Raw genomic sequence first — 21,298 nt, 5'->3', positions numbered from 1 at the left:
GTGTGTTCTTTCAGTATAAAGCGCATTAACTGTTACATGATGTGTTCTTTCAGTATAAAGCGCAGTAACTGTTACGTGGTGTGTTCTTTCAGTATAAAGCGCATTAACTGTTACATGATGTGTTCTTTCAGTATAAAGCGCAGTAACTGTTACATGGTGTGTGCTTTCAGTATAAAGCGCATTAACTGTTACATGGTGTGTTCTTTCAGTATAAAGTGCAGTAACTGTTACATGGTGTGTTCTTTCAGTATAAAGCGCAGTAACTGTTAAATGGTGTGTTCTTTCAGTATAAAGCAGAGTAACTGTTACATTGTGTGTTCTTTCAGTATAAAGCAGAATAACTGTTACATGGTGTGTTCTTTTAGTATAAAGCGCAGTAACTGTTACATGTTATGTTCTTTCAGTATAAAGCAGAGTAACTGTTACATGATGTGTTCTATCAGTATAAAGCAGAGTAACTGTTACATAGTGTGTTCCTTCAGTATAAAGCGTGTAAACTGTTACATGGTGTGTTCTTTTAGTTATAAAGCAGAGTAACTGTTACATAGTGTGTTCTTTCAGTATAAAGCAGAGTAACTGTTACATAGTGTTTTCCTTCAGTATAAAGCGTGTAAACTGTTACATGGTGTGTTCTTTTAGTTATATAGCAGAGTAACTGTTACATAGTGTGTTCTTTCAGTATAAAGCAGAGTAACTGTTACATAGTGTTTTCCTTCAGTATAAAGCGTGTAAACTGTTACATGGTGTGTTCTTTTAGTTATATAGCAGAGTAACTGTTACATAGTGTGTTCTTTCAGTATAAAGCGTGTAAACTGTTACATGGTGTGTTCTTTTAGTTATAAAGCAGAGTAACTGTTACATAGTGTGTTCTTTCAGTATAAAGCAGAGTAACTGTTACATAGTGTTTTCCTTCAGTATAAAGCGTGTAAACTGTTACATGGTGTGTTCTTTTAGTTATATAGCAGAGTAACTGTTACATAGTGTGTTCTTTCAGTATAAAGCGTGTAAACTGTTACATGGTGTGTTCTTTTAGTTATATTGCAGAGTAACTGTTAAATGGTGTGTTCTTTCAGTGTAAAGCGCAGTGACTGTTACATGGTGTGTTCTTTTAGTATAAAGCGCAGTAACTGTTACTTGGTGTGTTCTTTCAGTATAAAGCGCAGTAACTGTTACATGGTGTGTTCTTTCAGTATAAAGCGCAGTAACTGTTACATTGTGTGTTCTTTCAGTATAAAGCGCAGTAACTGTTACATTGTGTGTTCTTTCAGTATAAAGCGCAGTGACTGTTACATGGTGTGTTCTTTTAGTATAAAGCGCAGTAACTGTTACATGGTGTGTTCTTTCAGTATAAAGCGCAGTAACTGTTACATTGTGTGTTCTTTCAGTATAAAGCGCAGTAACTGTTACATGGTGTGGGCTGGAGAGAACAGCAGTCCTGGTCAGGGGAGGAACAACAACGGCTTAGAGATCGGCTGTCTGGTCGACACAACAAACGGATTGCTGACATTTACAGCCAACGGCAAAGAACTCAGCACATACTACCAGGTAAATATTGGATTTGTTGTTAGAGATTTGTGAATGGTCCTTTTCCTAACTGCTGCTCCCTTTTTCTTCTCCCTTCCTGATTCTTATTTTTTTCATTTATTTTATTTCGCTTGATACCCCAACATTTGCCTCCTTCCTTCCTGCCTTTTTTCTTCTATTTGTTTTTATCTATTTTGTTTGCTTCAAACGTTAGTCCCTCTCACTACAACAGTCTGGTACCAGCTATATTAAAACTACATTTTCCCCTTTCACCAATATACTGTATGTTGGACCAACTGAAACTAAACTGCTACAGCAATTTTTTGGTTTCATAATGTAACCCTCTATTTTTGCATTAAACAGTCGGAATCCCGTTGGCTCTCTGTATACGTATACAGACAAACCCCTGTTCATATAGCCGATCAAATCATTTAATTTAAAGCTTCATTTGCAGAAAGCAGTAAGGTCATTGTTCTGTCATGTCTGACAATGACTTTAATTTACAGTCAGGTAGCAGTCTGAGACACAAAACAAAATCACAGACTTTGATCAACAACCCACATTAGCCTATCTAGCTAATGTGCTCTCTTTCTTTTCGAGAAACATGAACATGTCTTTACCTGCACCTTGTTTTTCTGAACCTCTGACCAAACAAACATAAACCAGTGAAAAGTCTACAGCTAACATAAGTTTGAAGGTGTATTGTTTACAGTTCATTGAACAGCTTCAAAACTTTGCAATTAAACTGATTGATCTGTTGTTATCTTTATTCTTCAACACCACTGATACAACAAAACACTGTCTGTTCTTAACTTGTAAATGACAGTCACAAGAGAAAGTTTGTTTATATTGTGTCCCGTCCTGGTTAGCTTCCAATAATGATGTCCATCGACCCAGCCACTCTGCTCAGAGGCTAAAGAAGCATTTCTGAAAATAAATAAATAATCTTCCTTTACAAAAAACAGAAAAACTCAATAAATGTAAAGATTATTTTAACTTAATGTTGGACTGCAAAAGAGGAATGGCTTATTGTGCTTTCAGTTGGACATAACAAGCTAAGCCCTCCCTCGTCTCCACAGGTGGAGGCCAGTACTAAGCTGTTCCCAGCTGTTTTTGCCAAGGCCACCAGCCCCAATGTCTTCCAGTTTGAACTTGGGCGTATTAAGGTGAGCATGACACATATACACCGACACAGCTTCAACGTCAAAATAAAGTAACTGAAGTTTGGGAGGTTGCTTTTAACCTCAGTGACAACTAAACTGCATTTCCTGTTGATGCTTCACAATAAAAGCCTTCTAGTGGTACATACTTTATGTGGAGAGATTTTAAGGATTTATGGAGAAACACAACATAAGTTACTTAGAATTGTTTGTCGAGACTTGGTTATTAAATTCACTGTTACAATTCCTGTTTAGGATTTGTAACATCCTCCTGGTTTGTTTAGTAACACTATGTGCCAAAAGAGAAAAACTCTGTCTCTCTGTTCATGTCAGTTTGGGATTCAATGATGTCTTATACATAACCAGATTAATGAGCACTCATATGAAAAAACTGCACAATGACTTTGAATAAGTCCACATATCCTCTTTGGTCTTATGTAATGTTGTATCATTGTGTATGTCATGTCTGTTTCCTGTCAGAATGTGATGCCTCTGTCAGCTGGTCTGTTTAAGAGTGAGAGGAAGAACCCAATTCCTCAGTGTCCTCCACGGCTGCATGTCCAGTTTCTCACTCCTGTATTATGGTGTCGTGTTCCAAACCACTTCCTCAAGGTACAATAACTATCCTACATATTTAAAGTAGGTCTGCATTTTCTGTCTTTTTTGTGGTTTTCTTTTGGCTGATATAAAAGAGAGAAATGTAGACACTATTTGTGCAATGCATAGAACAAAGGGAAGTGTGTCTGAAACTTTGGTCAATATTCCTGCTTTTGAACAGGAAAACTAATTGCCTGACTGATATTTTCAAATGTGCTGTGCAAACCCTAGTGATGCTTGTCTCTATAAAGACAGTATGGAGATGATGCTCCTGATATCAGCTGCTGGGGTCCATACTGTACTGCGTATGGGCAGTATGCTGTGGGTGGAGAGCAACATGAAATGTAATGTATGCTGTATGTGAAGTGCTAACAGATCTTTGCTTTTCAGGTGTCAGCATCCAGAGTGAACGACAGACTAGGCTGGTTGGTCCAGTGTAACGAACCTATGCAGTTCATGTCTCTGCATATACCTGAGGAGAACAAGTAGAGTACCCTCAGTTACACAAACACAAATATACATGCACACACACACACACACACACACACACACACACACACACACACACACTTTTTCATTCTACTACTCTCTCATTTTCACTATCTCTCTGTGTGTTGTCCATTGTCCAGGTCGGTGGATATCCTGGAGCTGTCAGAGCAGAGGGACTTATTAAAGTTTCACTACCATACCCTCAGACTGTATTCAGCAATCTGTGCTCTAGGAAACAACAGGGTGGCACATGCCCTCTGCTCCCATGTAGACGAGGCACAGCTCCTGCAGGCTATAGAGAATAAGTACATGCCAGGTAACACACACAGCATATAGAAAGAATAACTGCATGCAAGGTATTATAGCCTGTGCCTGAGAAATAAGTACAGGTCATGTTGATGCCATGTAATAGACCAAATCTGTTCTGGCTTTGTTTTGTTCTGTTTTGTCTTTTGTTTGCATCTTGTGTGTACAAATGTATACATATGTCTGTTTTCATGCTAGTATGGAATGTTTCTAAATTGTAAAGTGTATTTGTGTATCTAGAAAAGCGCAATATAAATTAAATGTATTATTACCTGTTTTCAAACCCTGTCCACTATTCACCATCAGTCATTATTTCCTACAAACTCTCAAACTTTATACTTTATTCTAACAAGTTGGTTGAGATTTGAGACACTAATGGATCATAATTGCATAATGCAGAGTGGCATCGAAGTATTCAGATCCTTTAATAAAATTGGGAGTAATGCAAGCTCTGTTTTAATGAATGAAAGGAAAATGTCATTAAAGTTTGCATTATTCTATACTTTTTTATTGTCAACAAATCCCATGAAAAGACCCAAGCAAACAATGTGTGTGTCCGTTTTTCTTTCCATGTTTTTGCAAGATGAGAAGTGATGTGAAACACCTCACTCTGTTATCAAAGAACCAAGGTTACATTAAGTAACCCAAAATTCCTTTTCTAACTTTGTTTGGTATTTCACTATGGGAGATATAGACCACTCTTGAAAAAGGCCTATAAGTCACTCAAATAAACTTCATCCCCACCACCTCTATAGGCTGAAATGGGTGATAAGATGGGGCGTCCAACATCATCGATAGATCCCACAGAGGAACCAGGGGCCTGGAAACCGGGAGTTCACGCATAAACCTTTCATTTATTTTTTGTATATCATTTTGCCCTCTGCTAGCTTTACTTTACTAGTGCTTGGTGACACTGTGTTATTTGTTGCCTCTGATTCAGATTTTCTGACCGAGGCTGCTGATTAGTCTGTTGACCAGCGGCCTGCCTCTGCGGTCTGGTACCCCCCTGTCTCCCCCTTACTGCTTCGACATCTTCCTTCTGAACATCACTTAGGCCTGAGAGGTTAAGCCACAGGTTTTCTCACCTGAGCCTACAAGACCCGATACACTACCGCAGCCCTGTACTGCACCACGTGAGGAGCGCAGGATGAGGTCATTCACCATACTGATCTCATCCCAGGGGGCGGGGTTAGGTGACCCAGTGTCCATCTTCTCTAGGGTCTTAGTCTGGTATGCAGAGAGCAGTGTCATTGCATTAAGAGAGCATACTGACTATGCCGCATTAGTCTTCCTCTGGAAAACGAAGGCAGTGAGGCATTCCATTTTGTTAAGAGAGACTTTAGAGGAAGCTAAGAAAGAGAGAGATGGTTTGGGTGTAGCTGAAAAGCCACTGAAGGCTCCTCCGCTGGGGGTTCGGCCAGTTTAAGTAGCCCTTACTCTTAAACACACTGGACCAGTACCTGCTTAGACAGGCACTGTTGGCAAGACTTGTTTTGACGGCAATTGGGCTAGTGGGAGCCTCTTACTGTCATACAGGTCTCTCTGCGCCCCCTCAGCATCCTGGGCTAAAGGCCATTGTATCCCCAATTTTGTCGCGGCCCGTTTGCAGACCTCAAATAAGTTGCTATCCATTGGGGAACCAGCATCGTATGCACTGGGGGTGCATCTCGAGGAGGTCAGAGTTGGCATCGCCCTCTGCATTCTCACAATCCGGCTCTACTTCGAGGAGCTCCTCGAAAAGTGGAGGCATGACTTGGGATTCAGCGTCCATTCCTGAAACACCGAATGAAGTTAGAACAATAAATATAGTTTCATTAAAAAAAGGCTCAGTAATTTCCTAAAAAGGCTGAACACTGTAGTAAACAAAAATTACTCATGTGACTATTTTCATCGGTGATTAATCCACATTTGGTGTTCTAGTGAGTAGTGGCTGCAGGACGGTGTGTGTGGGATTGACTCAAAAAATAAACTGCAGTGTGTGTGTGTTCATGGTAATGAAGGAACATGTCACCCTGTGCAACAATTTGGCTCATATATGTTGTTAATAGTTTTTGGACAACAATGTAGCTCTGTGGCACAGAGGAAGAAGATGTATCAGGCTTTGATACACACACAGTACATTTAGGTAGATACATTCATTGTTGGTTTGGCTCTGCACATTGGATTTGTTGACAAGAAAAAAATATAGAATAGCACTAGACTTATAATTTAAGTATATTATCGTGCATACATTTTACTCGTTTACTCAAATAAAGTGTCTAAAAATAAATAGTTCTCTCTGTAGAAAATTGTTTCTGAGATAGGCTCTTCTTAAAAAATAAGGACAATGTCAGGAAATGGCCAGAGACACCTATATAGATAATAAATTAATGTAATTGGTACTACCAGGTAATGAATGTAGTCTTTTCATTAATAAGAACATAAATGGTATGTTTATTAAGGATTCATGTTTAAGTTGAATGTTTATAATGGTCTTTCTGCCTGTCTCTCACTCGCAGGTTTGCTTCGTGCGGGTTACTACGACCTACTCATCGACATCCACCTGAGCAGCTACACCACAGCTCGCCTCATGATGAACAATGAGTACATTGTTCCCATGACAGACGAAACCAAGAGCATCACACTGTTTCCAGATGAGAAGAAGAAACATGGCCTGCCAGGCATTGGCCTCAGCACCTCCCTGAGACCCAGAATGCACTTCTCATCCCCAAGTTTTGTCTGTGGGACCGGACCATCACATCGCAATAACGGCAACACCGGATCAGGAGACTGTTTCCAGTATAGCCCTGAATTCCCCTTAGATATACTGAAAATGAAAACCATTGAGATGCTAACAGAGGCCGTGCGGGAGGGTAGCATGCATGTACGGGATCCAATAGGAGGCAGCACTGAGTTTCTCTTTGTCCCCCTCATCAAGCTGTTCTACACCCTGCTCATCATGGGAGTTTTTCAAAGTGAAGATCTGAAGAACATCCTCAGACTTATTGAACCAGCTGTGTTCTCTGAAAGACACGAAGGTCAGGAGGACACGCACATAGAGCTGGAGGTGGTGAAGGAGGGGGATGGAGAGGATGGAGGGAGGAACATGTTGAAAGGACTGTTACAGATGAAGCTACCCGAGCCTGTAAAACTCCAGGTAACCCTCTCAGTTTGTAAATGAGGTATCATTTATTTACTGTATCAGACTAGTGGTGTATTTAGTTTTTGCCAGAATAATCTTTCTTAGTTTCCTAAATTTTCTTTTAATTTCTAAAAAAAGGTGGGAAGCTTTTTTTGTCAATTTTTCAGGTGAATTCTTTTTTTGGTCAGGAGCTGGATTTCCTCAAAGGTCCAGACGCCAGGACGTTATGAGTGTTACGATCAGATGAAAATAAAATCAACGAATACCATGATCAACAACAAAGCCATGTGGTAGAAGTTGCTATATCAGCTCTCAAACATGGCACAGTGCAAAGACAACAGAGGAATCACAGCGATAAACAAAAAATACAGCAGAGGTTCATCAAGTTCAACCCAACAAGAAACCAAATGAGAAGTTTGATTTTGCAGAACAGGAATGAGACTGAATGTATGTGTCACATACACCAAAATAATCAGGTGAACCATACTATATATAGGGAGAGGCGTTAAAGTAACACTGCACACATATTTTCTCTTTTATAACACTTGGAATAAATAAGCAAGTTGTAAGTTTTATGGTGAAAAATAGTCCTTGCTATAGCACGTCGCACGTCAACATTCTCTTCCTCTTTGAGCAATTTAAAGTAGTAACTCTTTTAGATCTGCATGGACTCTGCAATGACACCAAAGCTTGATGACACAGGGATGTACTGTATCCGACACACTTGTTACAACCTTTTCATCATGATATGTAGTTGACCCAACAAATGTGTGTGTGTGTGTATGTGTGTGTGTGTGTGTGTGTGTGTGTGTGCGTTTGTGTAGATGTGCCATGTGCTGCAGTACCTGTGTGACTGCCAGGTGCGTCATCGTATCGAGGCGGTGGTGGCTTTCTCTGATGACTTTGTGGCTTGTCTCCAAGACAACCAGCGGTTCCGCTACAACGAGGTGATGCTGGCACTGAACATGAGTGCTGCCCTCACTGCTAAGAAGACCAAAGAGTTCAGATCTCCTCCACAGGAACAGGTAGGAGCACCACTGAAGAAGAGAGAGTCTGGGCTGGAGGACAGAACAGTACAGAGGAATAGTTTTAGAGAAAGGGGGGCGTTCACGTTTCTTTGAGGGGCGTTTGTGTGTACGGCCCGCGAGGTAATTCATAAACGTGCGCAAAAAATCTACTCCCAAAAAATAAATCCAAATCTAGTCAGATATAGAATAAAACCGCCGTCTGACTGTTTTTCCTTGAACACAACACGAGCGGAACTTGTCATCACATGGTCACGTCATGTCATAACACTTCAATATTAAACTGTTATAGACATCAGTGAATGCAGCATGGCGAGTGTAAAACAGAGAAAGGTGGATGCGGAATGTTCCAGGAGAAATCGACGAACGATTATTTCTTTGTGGAAGTAAAAGGCCAGTGTGCCTAGTTTGTGCGGACGTGCTTGCGGTCATGAAAAATCAATCAATCAATCAATCAATAAACTTTGATTTCGAGATTATACAATGTACAATTCAAATGAAATTTATGTTGTCCTGGCTTACTGTAAAAGTCATAAATATTTAAAAGTGTCGTGGTGCTGATGCATAAATATAAAATAAAATGTGTACTTAAAATATAAATGTACTTTATATAAATAACATATATACAAAATATATACATTTAAGAGTTCTTAGAGTGGAGTTCACATCACATTGCTCAGGAGAAGGCTCTCTACCTGCATTACAGCACGAAACATGCCAAACGGCACGAGCTGAAAAGACGAGTGCGTTTGGATAAAGTTAACATTGTGTGTTTTTAGACATTTATTTATATTTTAAGGGACCTGGATAATGGATAGGGGGGCGCTGGCCCAAAGACGGTTGAGAACCACTAACCTACAGTATCCACCAGACTGACAAAAACAGTAATTCTACCTCGAAGAACCGCTGCCTCGATCAGTTAGTTAGTTTGTGTTATTGTATATTATTATTCTAAATATAGCATAGGTGGACCTTTCTTTAACAGTAGGTGGCAAAAATAAGCTTTGCTGCTGCCCCCCTCCACAGCAGTACATTAGTTAGCTTTCGTGCTGCTTGTCATGTCTGTTTATCCAATGATGGTTGTTGTGGAAGTATTTATTGAACAGGACTTGTATCGCAGTCACACCCACATGTGTTTCTGCAGATCAACATGCTGCTGAACTTTAAGGATGAGAAGCAGGAGTGTCCCTGTCCTGAATTCATCCGAGAACAGCTGCTCGACTTTCATGAAGACCTGATGAGACATTGTGGTAAGCTACTAATCAGCTTCACCTACACAGCCAAGCAAACTTTCATATTAACTAGAATATCCAGGTTGCCCACTGAGATCAACAGGGATCAATAATTTAGGATCAGTAAAATGTTCATTTACTGCAAACATCCAGTATGCACTGTAAACTGATTCTTCCATTATCTCAGGTAAAGAGTTGGATGAGGAGAGAGGGATGAATGGTGAAAGTGACTTCACTATCCGAGGTCGACTCATGTCATTGGTGGAGAAAGTGGCTTACCTGAAGAAGAAGATAGGCAACCTGCCAAAGGAGAAAAAAGACAGGAAACCCAGTGAGTCCACTGCACCAGCTAATACACACACAGACAGACAGACAGAAGTTGGTTATATGGGAACATTTGACCATTCATTACCCTAAATATTAATATAATAATTACTAAATATTCTGGAAAAATAATGACATCACACAGAAGTTTCCTAATTTAAAGGTTCTTTCTTTAAAGGTTCTTAAAGCTTTTTTGGAAAAGGGAAAAGACTCAATGAGGAGGCATTTAGAAGACAATATCAGGAATCCTACTTAAAATAATAAACAATTACTGATGGCCACCACATCAACAAATGCGAGTGCACTGAGAGCGTCATACTTAGTGACTAACCGTATCGCTAAGAGAAGAAACCTTTGACTATTGGTGAAGAATTTATACCCCTATATTGGACCGGCTCGTTGCAGAGACACAAGCTCAGGGCTCCCACTAATTCAACGTAATGGTGAGTTTTTTATGCACTTTATATTTGTTTTTATGCCTGCCGTATCATCTTATTCCGTCATATGTATCCCCCCCCCCCCCACACTTTGAAGGCCGGTCCGTGAAGATATTTTCTTACATGAAACTGGTTCGTGCCGCAAAAATGGTTGGGGACCGCTGGTATAGAGGTGATAGTGAGTCACTGTAGCTGCAGTCTGCCTCAGTACAGACGGAGAAGAAGTACATCTGGCTATTTCTTTGGAGCAGGTGGTTGGAATCCTTTTAATTTGAATGGAGATTTCTCTAATGGGTCCAGTATTTTCAACTTGTATTGCATTATTAATTGTGTATGAGCGTTTGAAGTGAAAAATATGCAAAAAACTAACAAGAATGGCATTCGGAGAGTGTTGACCTCCCTCAAGGCCAATGCCCAAGTTAGAAAGGTCGTTCATGAGCATTAAGTCATAATGTGGAACAACATGGACGCTGCAAAGAAGATATGTGTATTTTATTGCTCAGAGATATTTAAATAACATGTTAACATCTGTTTTCGAGTTGTTGTTCCAACTGCAGGGGGCATTCATGTGAATTCTCCCAGTTGGGAACTAATTCCTTATCCCCTATATTCCCTATATTTTCTGATTATGGACCCATAATCCCCCAACACCCCCTACCTGTCTCTGCTTCTGCAGGTACGTTACAGCAGTTGATTTCAGATACCATGGTTCGCTGGACTCAGGAGTCAGTTATTGAGGATCCAGAGCTGGTCAGAGCCATGTTTGTCCTGCTGCACCGCCAGTATGATGGCATTGGAGGACAGGTAAGCTTGTGCCAGTGTGTGTTCCTTTTAATTGAGACGCCATACCATTGAAGACCCTGACAGAAGTGGGTTACAATTATAATTTATTTAATTAGAAACATACATCACCTGTAACTTCTTTGCAAGTATTGTACAACATCAACTGTAACAATCAATTATTTGGTGTGGAAATACAGTTTAATTCACAAGTAATCACTAGTGTGACCTAATTAAATGAATAAGATGGTGCAAACCAAATCTTGCTTCTTTCACTCTATACAACATCTGACACCAGACACATAACTGTTCTCACAGTAATATTAAGGAAATGTGTTGACCGTAGCAATACCTTTTAAAAGATATGAATCTGTCCTTATCTTTCCAGGTGCGGGCCCTTCCTAAAACCTACACTATAAACTCGGTATCGATCGAGGACACCATCAACCTGTTGGCCGCTTTGGGTCAGATCAGATCTCTGCTGAGTGTCCGTATGGGAAGAGAGGAGGAGAAACTGATGATCAGAGGGCTCGGGTGAGAGTCAGCTCTTGAACACTGATTCTGATTCCCGTTGGTCTCTTTTCTGTCTTTTTTATGTCATTTTCCAGATCATTTCCATTTGTTAGGACACTGGGCAACTGGACAGGTGTCTATACTGACCTATCTGTAAACTAATTAAATTGATACAATACCTACAGTGACTGAAGTATGAATTGGAGAGTTAACAAGAGATGTTAAACTAGTTTTGAATATCCCAGCTAATCCTGTTGGATTAGTAATGCTCATAATCAGTTTCTTGGTGCGCTCTTGTGACACCATTTAAATGTATTTTTTCCTATAAAAATCTTACCTTTTAATAGTCAACTCATTTAATGAAAGTTCAACTCAACTGCATTTTAGATGTTTTAAGTATATTAGATTTTGACATACAATAATGTCTTCTTATGATATGGTAAAAGGGTTTGTTTCTATTTGCATAAGACATGATACATATTACATGAGACCCTATATTTCCATTGTATTCACATTATTTACTGTTATTTCCAGTGGGAAGTTTCCAATTTGAATCTTCCCACAAATTTGCAACCCTAGTCTGGACCAAAGAAACTGAAAGAAAACTAAGAACAAATTAAAGTCTTGAACTTGCATCTTTCAAAACTATTGTGGTATTAGATTAGATTAGACTGGAATTAATGATACATTTTACATTTTTTGATTAGATTTTTTTTGTTGTACATTGTCCTAAAGGAGAAACCTCTGATGTCCATACCAGTTTTGTAACACTGGACGTACTTTAAATAGTAAAACAGAAACTGTTGGGTTAAAACTTCAAACACCCTGGACTTGTGATGTGATGTGTATTCCTTTTACTGCGTTATACTGTGTATGACGGGTGTATAACATGTTCATTTATTCAGACTATAAACCTGCTTAGAGCCCTAATGATGAAAAAGCTCCATAAGTGTTTAACGCCTTTTCCTCCGCAGTGATATCATGAACAACAAGGTGTTCTACCAGCATCCTAACCTGATGAGAGCTCTGGGGATGCACGAAACTGTCATGGAGGTCATGGTCAATGTTCTCAGTGGAGGAGACTCCAAGGTATGAAGTATGAATAAGCTGCTGAGCCAGACAATAGGTACTGCATGCAGGTGTCGGCATGGAAAGATGTCAAATGTCAAAACAATTTTTTTTTAAACTGTACATTTTTATCTGACAGAACATTTACCATTTAAATAAATACATAAAGTGATCATCCAAAACGTTCTGGGCAATATATTATTTAAAACACTATACCTACACTATACACTATTGCGACATCAATTTTGTCTGACATGAAGTCTGTGTTTTTGCAGGAAATCACCTTTCCTAAAATGGTGGCCAACTGTTGTCGTTTTCTCTGTTACTTCTGTCGAATCAGTCGACAGAACCAGAAAGCCATGTTTGACCATCTCAGCTACCTGCTGGAGAACAGCAGTGTAGGCCTTGGTGAGTATGTGTTTAGGTGTGATATTATACTGTATCTGCTCACATTCAAATGCACATAGAGTCTTCTAACCACTTGAGCCACAACATAAATGCAGACATGACCGAGTGCTGTGGATAAATCAAGGGTTGAACATTTTATGTGAGTCCACTACCTGTGTAAGCAGGAGCACTGTTGTGTAGCTAACGAGGAGCATTGAAACAGTGGTGTGTGGTCATCTATACAATGCAGTGTAGTATACATGTTATGGATAATCATTTTTTCATTACAGTATGGAATTTTGGATTAAATTAATATAGTACACTACATTTTGAATAGACATTGATTTCGGACACAGTCATGGTCTTCATCAGCAGATGAGCCAAAACTCAGCCATCTCCATGACAACTGTGCACATTTCATTCACTGATGAAGCCCATGAGGTGCAGCCAACAGTTTCTAAAGGAAGTTCCAGTAAGTGGGCCTTGAGTTAATATTGTTTTGTCAAATTGATGAAATGTATTTCTTACAATTTAATGTACCCATTCTCAAGACATACATCCAGCATCCATGAAGCCACTGCAGTAACGTCAAAGAGATGAATGCAGACAGTATGTGACACATGCACAAGAAATATATTCATCCTCTGCTCACTCCTTCCTAACTGAGTTCATCAGTGTTGTTGCTTACAGGCTGTGCGTTGTTTTCTCCCAGCATGCTCGTGTATACAAGGAACAGCTGTGTGCTGTTTTCTGACAAGGTTATGGGTACTTTGTGAATTTGTTTTTACAGCTTGAAACCTTGTTGCTCACAGACAGCATTGGCTGTCTAAATAGTGCTGTGTATCATACAGTGCTGTATCCAGGAACATATACACACATCTTGTTTTATTTGTAATAGACTCCCTATCCTCTTAGGTGTATTTATATTAATAATATTGTTTCCTCCCCTCCCTTCCTCCTGTCTCCCCTCCCCTCTCCTCTCCTCTCCTCTCCTCTTCTCTTCTCTTCTCTTCTCTTCTCTTCTCTTCTCTTCTCTTCTCTTCTCAGCATCTCCTTCCATGCGAGGATCTACACCTCTAGATGTGGCGGCAGCATCAGTCATGGATAATAATGAATTGGCCCTAGCTTTAAGAGAGCCAGATTTAGAGAAGGTGAGGCTGACGCACACGCACAGGCACAGGCACACGCACACGCACACGCACACGCACACGCACAAAATCAGCAATTCAGGGGTTACTTCATTGGAAGAGTGCTACACAGAAGTGTGTTTCAGAAGACTAAGGGCTGCAGAGGATTCACCGGGGCATCATGCTAGCCCTCACCTCACTCCAAAAAGTATATGGTGTGTTTGTGTGAACCTCACCAACTTGTAAAGATGAACTGCATTGATAATGCAAGTATGAAATAATACATTTTGGTCACCAGTACAGAATCAGAATCAGAAATCCTTTATTAGTCCCACAACGGGGACATTTACCTTGTTACAGCAAAAGAACAAGAAAGTAAAGTGGCGAGTACACAGTAATTCAATAGAATAAAAGTAATATATAACAAGTACAAAGTGGTTGATAAAAATAGTAATAGAATAATAAACTGGCATCTGGGGGAATATACACCAGTCAGGCATATCAGACCGAAGTAAATACAGTATATCTCAAAAGTGAGTACACCCTTTAGATTTTTGCAAATATTCTGTTATATCCTTTCAGGGGATAACATTATCCTACTGAAACTTTGATATAACTTAAAGTAGTCAGTGTGCTGCTTGAATAACAGTATAGATTTATTGTCCTTTGAAAATTACTCAGTACACAGCTGTTAATGTCTAAACAGCTGGCAACAAAAGTGAGTACACCCCATAGTGAACATGTCTAAATTGTGCCCAAAGTGTCAATATTTTGTGTGACCACCATTGTTATCTAGCACTGCTTTAACCCTCCTGGGCATGGAATTCACCAGAGCTGCACAGGTTGCTTCTGGAATCTTCTTCCACTCCTCCACGACGACATCACGGAGCGCACGGATGTTGGACACCTTGCACTCCTCCACCTTCCTCTTGAGGATGCCCCACATGTGCTCAATTGGGTTTAGGTCTGGAGACATACTTGGCCAGTCCATCACCTTAACCTTCAGCTTCTTCAGCAAGGCCGTTGTCATCTTGGAGGTGTGTTTAGGGTCATTATCATGTTGGAAAACTGCCCTACGGCCCAGTTTCCGAAGAGAGGGGATCATGCTCTGCTGCAGGATGTCACAGTATATATTGGAATTCATGTGTCCCTCAATGAAATGCAGCTCCCCAGTGCCGGCAGCACTCATGCAGCCCCAGACCATGATGCTGCCACCACCATGCTTGACTGTAGGCAAAACACATTTGTCTTGGTACTCGTCACCAGGGTGCCGCCACACACGCCGGACACCATCTGACCCAAACAGGTTTATTTTGGTCTCATCAGACCACAGGACATGGTTCCAGTAACTCATGTTCTTGGATTCATTGTCTTCAGCAAACTGTTTGCGGGCTTTCTTATGCATCGGTTTCAGAAGGGGCTTCTGTCTGGGGCGACGGCCATACAAACCGATTTGATGCAGTGTGCGGCGTATGGTCTGGGCACTGACAGGCTGACATCCCACTTCTGCAACCTCTGCAGCAATGCTGGAAGCACTCGCACGTCTATTTTTGGAAACCAACCTCTGGATATGACGCTGAGCACGTGGACTCAACTTCTTTGGTCGACCCTGGCGAGGCCTGTTCCGAGTGGAACCTGTCCTGGAAAACCGCTGTATGATCTTAGCCACTGTGCTGCAACTCATTTTCATGGTGTTGGCAATCTTCTTATAGCCAAGGCCATCTTTGTGAAGCGCAATAATCCTTTTTTTCAGCCGCTCAGAGAGTTCCTTGCCATGAGGTGCCATGTTGTCCAGCATTCAGAGAGAATTGTGCCCAAAACACCAAATTTAACAGCCCTGCCTACCATTTACACCTGAATCCTTGTAACACTAACGAGTCACATGACACCAGGGCGGGAAAACAACATCATTGGGCACAATTAGGACATGTTCACTATGGGGTGTACTCACTTTTGTTGCCAGCTGTTTAGACATTAACAGCTGTGTACTGAGTAATTTTCAAAGGACAATAAATCTATACTGTTATTCAAGCAGCACACTGACTACTTTAAGTTATATCAAAGTTTCAGTAGGATAATGTTATCCCCTGAAAGGATATAACAGAATATTTGCAAAAATCTAAAGGGTGTACTCACTTTTGAGATATACTGTACATAAACCGGTATGGCAGTTTGTTTTGGTTTTGCTTTCCACAGATAAACCTGCCACACATTCAGGGTTAGGTTTTTTATTTTATTTGTATTATTAAATTATGTAGGAATCGATGCAAGCCCTGCGAGGCAAGTGAGTGAAGATATTCAAATTTTTTTTTTTTAAAGATTATTTTCTTGGGATTTTGTGTTTTTAATGATCGTACAGTTTGAGAGTATAAAAGAGGGAGAGAGGGGGATGACATGCAGCAAAGGGCCACGGGTCGGACTTGAATCCCAGGCCACTGCGGCAAGGACTTTATATGTGGGTCGCCCGCTCTACCAGATGAACTACCGGGGCGCCCTGGTGATCTATATTCTAAGTCTGAAAAATAGTTTTTTGCCAGGATAATCTTTGTTGTTGTAATACTCATTCTGGCCACAAGGGGCTGAACAGCACCATTGCCACATGTTATAATTGGACTAAAAGTATTCATGTTTTCTTCCAGGTGAGTTTTAATTTCTCTAAGCACTGCAAGCAGGTTATAACACATACTTTTCAGTGTAACTTGGACACAGTTTCGGGTCTCTCAAAAACAGACTCGCCAAGACGACCCAGCCAGGGGTGTTCAGGCCTTCTCTGTGGCCCGTGTGGTCTTCTTGACAACTGTCCTGCTGTACAGTCCTGTAATCTCAAGGAGCTTGAATGCACTGCAGAGTGACTGGTCTGAGAAGCCTTTGCACCCAACTTCAACACGTTCACACCAGGTACACTATCCTCTACTTCGGCACTCACCTACCAACTCCTCATACTTGGCCCTCTTCATCTCAAAGGCCTTCTCCATCCAGTCTTCCCAGGGAACAGTGAACTCCAGCAGGACAACTTGCCTTGTTGTTTCTGACACCATGACCATGTCTGGCCTAAGCGTGGTCACTGCGATGGTGTATTGGAAACTGAGCTGTCTCCCAAGGACAACATTTAGCTCCCAGTCCCATGCGTCCCCCTGGTGGTCTTGGTTGCGGCTGCGACCTCTCCCTAGCCTTTACAAAGGTGATGGACTGCCTTGCTGGTTGTTGCTGTCTGCTTTGAGAGATCCCTGTACTGATGATATGCCACTATGAGCCTCAGCACTCGTTTGTGGTGCCAGCAATAGCACCTCTCTCCCAGGGCCCGAGCAGAATAGGTTGGCTTTAAAAGACGTCATTGACCCTATTTTTCTTTTGGCAATAAATAATCGGTGCAAATCTGCTGTCTGGGAAAACATGAATGCTTTAAGTCCTATTAAGAACACGGGGTAGTGGTGCACTTCAGCCTTTTGTGGTCAACATTAATATTACAACAAAAAACGCATCTGTGAAAAAAACTGTTTTGGCAGGTCATTTACTTACTTAGAAAACTTGTCCTGGCATAAGTTATTTTTTTCACCTGGCAAATCCCAACCCCCCCCTTTAAAGAATTTTATAATTAAGGCTAGAAAGATTATCCTGGCAAGACCTTTTTTTTTTTTTTAAGTGATAAACACGGACTTAAAAAGTTTGCTTAATGGCTCCTCAGGGCTTCCGTAGTAATGAATACAAAACTTTGTCTGCCTGTGCAGGTGGTGCAGTACCTGGCCGGCTGTGGTCTGCAGAGCTGTTTGATGCTGGTGCGTAATGGATACCCTGACATTGGCTGGAACCCTGTGGAGGGTGAACGCTACCTCGACTTCCTCCGCTTTGCTGTCTTCTGTAACGGTGAAAATTTAAACATTTTTAACCCAGAAGTCCCTTTTCTCATTGTAGACAAATTAGTTATTTTCAGCAAGAAACTGTTGACCCTCTTTGTCAATGCATGTGTGTATACTGTATGTAGTATGTGTTTGGCACACAATATGTTATCATGAACCCCTCTACTGTTCTGTGGTCAGGTGAAAGTGTGGAGGAGAATGCCAATGTTGTTGTGAGGCTTCTGATTCGCCGACCAGAATGTTTCGGTCCGGCCTTGCGAGGTGAGGGTGGCGATGGATTGTTGGCAGCGATGGAGGAAGCCATTAAGATCTCTCAGGATCTCTCCAGAGATGGTCCCTCTCCTACATCTGAGAGCAGCAAGACACTGTAAGACAACATGGTCTCTTCTCATTCATTTGCTCTTATAGTATCAGATAATGAGATAAAACATCCTGTATTTACAGGCTTGTTCATTGTGGCTTATTATTTGTAGATACTCTACTAGAAGTAATTTACAGTTCAATAGATCAGTGCTATTGTAAATGCCTTGATGATATCTGTTCCAACTCAAAGACATGTATTATCCATCTCAGATCTATGTATTTAAGTCACTGATGAAGAGAAATCAGTTGTAGGAACTTGGCAGCAACCTGCCTTGATAGTGATGAGTGGTCTGAACTATTTTGTAACGTGTGTGTGTGTGTGTGTGTGTGTGTGTGTGTGTGTGTGTGTGTGTGTGTGTGTGTGTGTAGCAGTGACGTGCTGGAGGAAGAAGAAGATGATACAATCCACATGGGGAATGCTATCATGACCTTCTATGCTGCGCTCATTGACCTGCTGGGCCGCTGTGCTCCCGAGATGCATGTGAGTGACAACACACACACACACACACACACACACACACAGAGACTCAAATAGATACTCACACTAACTTAACTCATCTTATGTCAGTTGATCCATGCTGGTAAAGGTGAAGCGATCCGTATAAGAGCCATTCTGAGGTCTCTTATTCCTATTGAAGACCTGGTGGGAGTCATCAGCATTCCATTTTCCATGCCCAACCTGGCTAAAGGTAAGCAAACCCTTCAGCACCCACCCTACAGTATCTGACATGCACATCACAGTCCTCCTAATTTTAAACTGGACCAAAGATGAAAATATACAAGCACAAATAAAAAAGTGCCTTGGTTGATGGTTAAATCTTGACTTTAATCTTGTTTGTTTGTGTTTGTTTGTGTTTGTGTGTGTTTTTCCTTTGCCTTTGCCTGCATAGATGGGTTGGTGGTGGAGCCAGACATGTCAGCTGGTTTCTGTCCAGACCATAAAGCAGCCATGGTCCTGTTCCTGGACAGAGTCTATGGAATAGAAGATCAAAATTTCCTTCTACACCTGTTGGAAGTCGGCTTCTTACCTGACCTGAGAGCTGCTGCCTCTCTGGACACTGTACGTGTGTGTGTGTGTGTGTGTGTGTGTGTGTGTGTGTGTGTGTGTGTGTGTGTGTGTGTGTGTGTGTGGTGAAGGTCTCACAAGTAGTGATGAACCCAAGAGCACGTCCCGTCAGCTCTACCCGTCATACTTTGTTTTAGTTTTAGTTTTTTTTGTTTAAATTTGAGAATTCTTTTTGGTTTTACAGCCTGCAATTTTCTGCCTACTGCTCTCATAAACATTGTTTCCAGCAGCAGATAGACCCAGTTAGAGACTAGCTGGTGAACACAGTGGAGCATTTTTTAGCAGATAAAGAGACAGATATTTTTCAGGAGTTGGCGGGGACAAAACAGAGATCAAGTACTTAATTCAATTGTCTCTCTCTCAATGAGAGAGAGAGGGGAGAGAAGAGAGAGAGAGAGAGAGAGAGAGAGGAGAGAGAGAGAGAGGGAGAGAGAGGGAGGGAGAGAGAGAGGAGAGAGAGAGAGAGAGAGAGAGAGAGAGAGGAGAGAGAGAGAGAGAGAGAGGGAGAGAGAGAGAGAAAGAGAGGAGAGAGAGAGAGAGAAGAAAGAGGGAGAGAGAGAGAGAGAGAGAGAGAGGAGAGGGTAAGAGAGAGATGGGAGAGGAGAGAGAGAGAGAGAGAGAGCGAGAGATAGAGAGGGAGAGAGAGAGAGGAAGAGGAGAGGAGAGAGAAGAGAGAGGGAGAGAGAGCGGAGAGAGGGAGAGATATAGAGACCTGTCGAGATTTAGAATCTCTCTTTTGCTTATCTCTCTCTCTCTCTCTCCTCTATAGTCTCTCTCTCTATCTCTCTCTCTCTCTCTTCTCTCTTGTCTCTTCTCTGCTCTCTCTCTCTCTCTCTCTCTCTCTCTCTCTCTCTCCCTCTTCTCTCTCTCTCTCCCTCCTTTCTCTCTCTCCCTCTTTCTCTCTCTCTCTCCCTCTTCTCCTCTCTCTCTCTCTCTCTCTCTCTCTCTCTCTGTCTCTGTCTCTGTCTCTCCCTCTTTCTTACTCTCTGTGTCTCTGTCTCTGTTTCTGTCTCTCTCTCCCTCTTTCTCTCTCTCACTTGTTGAGCCGGAGTGAATGCTGTGTGTTTACAAACATGGCATTCTCTTGGAAACATTTGTTTTCTTTCTCAGACATTAACACACTTAACTTTAATCCCACTGCCCTTAGAATGCACATTTTTCCCAGACCAAACTTGAATGCACACTCAAATATATTGTTTTCTCTGTCTTTCCTCTCGTCTTCTGTCCCTGTATTTGTGTCAGGTTGCTCTCAGTGCCACAGACATGGCACTTGCCCTCAACAGGTATCTGTGTACAGCGGTGTTGCCTCTCCTGACTAAATGTGCTCCACTGTTTGCGGGGACGGAGCCGTTCGCCTCGCTGATCGACTCCCTCCTCCACACGGTTTATCGCCTGTCCAAAGGCTGCTGCCTCACCAAGGCCCAGAGGGACGCCATAGAGGAGTGTCTGCTGGCTGTTTGTGGGTAAGACTTGAATATAAACAGAAACAATGTGTGAGAGTCATCAGAATCAGTTGTTACAGTGTAAATTATTGTTAAAACACGTGGAAGGGGTCGTCAGGAAAGCAATATCAAATTCTGGCAAGTTTTGTTCATTTGATATCTACGACGGCGTACTCGGGTCATTGTAGGTAAACAAAGTGGTGGTGCTGATGACCTAGTGATCTAGTGGTACGGCTTCCAAATACAACACCAGAAGATTGTGAGTTCAATACCAGGGCTGCCACCATTGTGCCCCTGAGCAAGGTACTTAACCCTGAGTTACTCCAGGGAGACTGTCCCTGTAGTTAGTTCACTGTAAGTGTAAAGTCACAATAATTCTATATAAATATTAGTATATGTGGAATAAACAGATGTGTGTAGTGAAACTAGTCACAGAGCTCAGGAGTTCAATTGTCTTATGGCCTGTGGGATGAACGTGTC

The 21,298-nt window shown here is 41.5% G+C and overlaps 1 protein-coding gene across 1 annotated transcript in view; it reads left to right on the top strand.

The window, feature by feature from the left end:
* The window catches only part of ryr2a (ryanodine receptor 2a (cardiac)), a 184,866-nt gene that overhangs the window by 102,747 nt on the left and 60,821 nt on the right, over window positions 1-21,298 (top strand). Inside the window, exons 35-54 of the mRNA XM_029456240.1 lie at window positions 1,386-1,545; window positions 2,604-2,690; window positions 3,165-3,296; window positions 3,672-3,766; window positions 3,911-4,086; window positions 6,575-7,212; window positions 8,022-8,222; window positions 9,367-9,472; window positions 9,642-9,785; window positions 10,892-11,019; window positions 11,384-11,529; window positions 12,483-12,597; window positions 12,852-12,984; window positions 14,011-14,114; window positions 17,819-17,954; window positions 18,128-18,314; window positions 18,680-18,791; window positions 18,879-18,999; window positions 19,201-19,370; window positions 20,619-20,839. Coding sequence (XP_029312100.1) covers window positions 1,386-1,545; window positions 2,604-2,690; window positions 3,165-3,296; window positions 3,672-3,766; window positions 3,911-4,086; window positions 6,575-7,212; window positions 8,022-8,222; window positions 9,367-9,472; window positions 9,642-9,785; window positions 10,892-11,019; window positions 11,384-11,529; window positions 12,483-12,597; window positions 12,852-12,984; window positions 14,011-14,114; window positions 17,819-17,954; window positions 18,128-18,314; window positions 18,680-18,791; window positions 18,879-18,999; window positions 19,201-19,370; window positions 20,619-20,839 — 3,312 coding nt within the window. The remainder of the gene's footprint in view (window positions 1-1,385; window positions 1,546-2,603; window positions 2,691-3,164; window positions 3,297-3,671; window positions 3,767-3,910; window positions 4,087-6,574; window positions 7,213-8,021; window positions 8,223-9,366; window positions 9,473-9,641; window positions 9,786-10,891; window positions 11,020-11,383; window positions 11,530-12,482; window positions 12,598-12,851; window positions 12,985-14,010; window positions 14,115-17,818; window positions 17,955-18,127; window positions 18,315-18,679; window positions 18,792-18,878; window positions 19,000-19,200; window positions 19,371-20,618; window positions 20,840-21,298) is intronic.

The sequence above is a fragment of the Cottoperca gobio genome, chromosome 19 (genome assembly GCF_900634415.1).
Source record: "Cottoperca gobio chromosome 19, fCotGob3.1, whole genome shotgun sequence".
In the NCBI taxonomy this organism is placed as follows: Eukaryota; Metazoa; Chordata; class Actinopteri; order Perciformes; family Bovichtidae; genus Cottoperca; species Cottoperca gobio.
The sequence above is the reverse complement of the archived record's forward strand: the minus strand, read 5'-3'. Positions and strand labels throughout refer to the sequence as shown.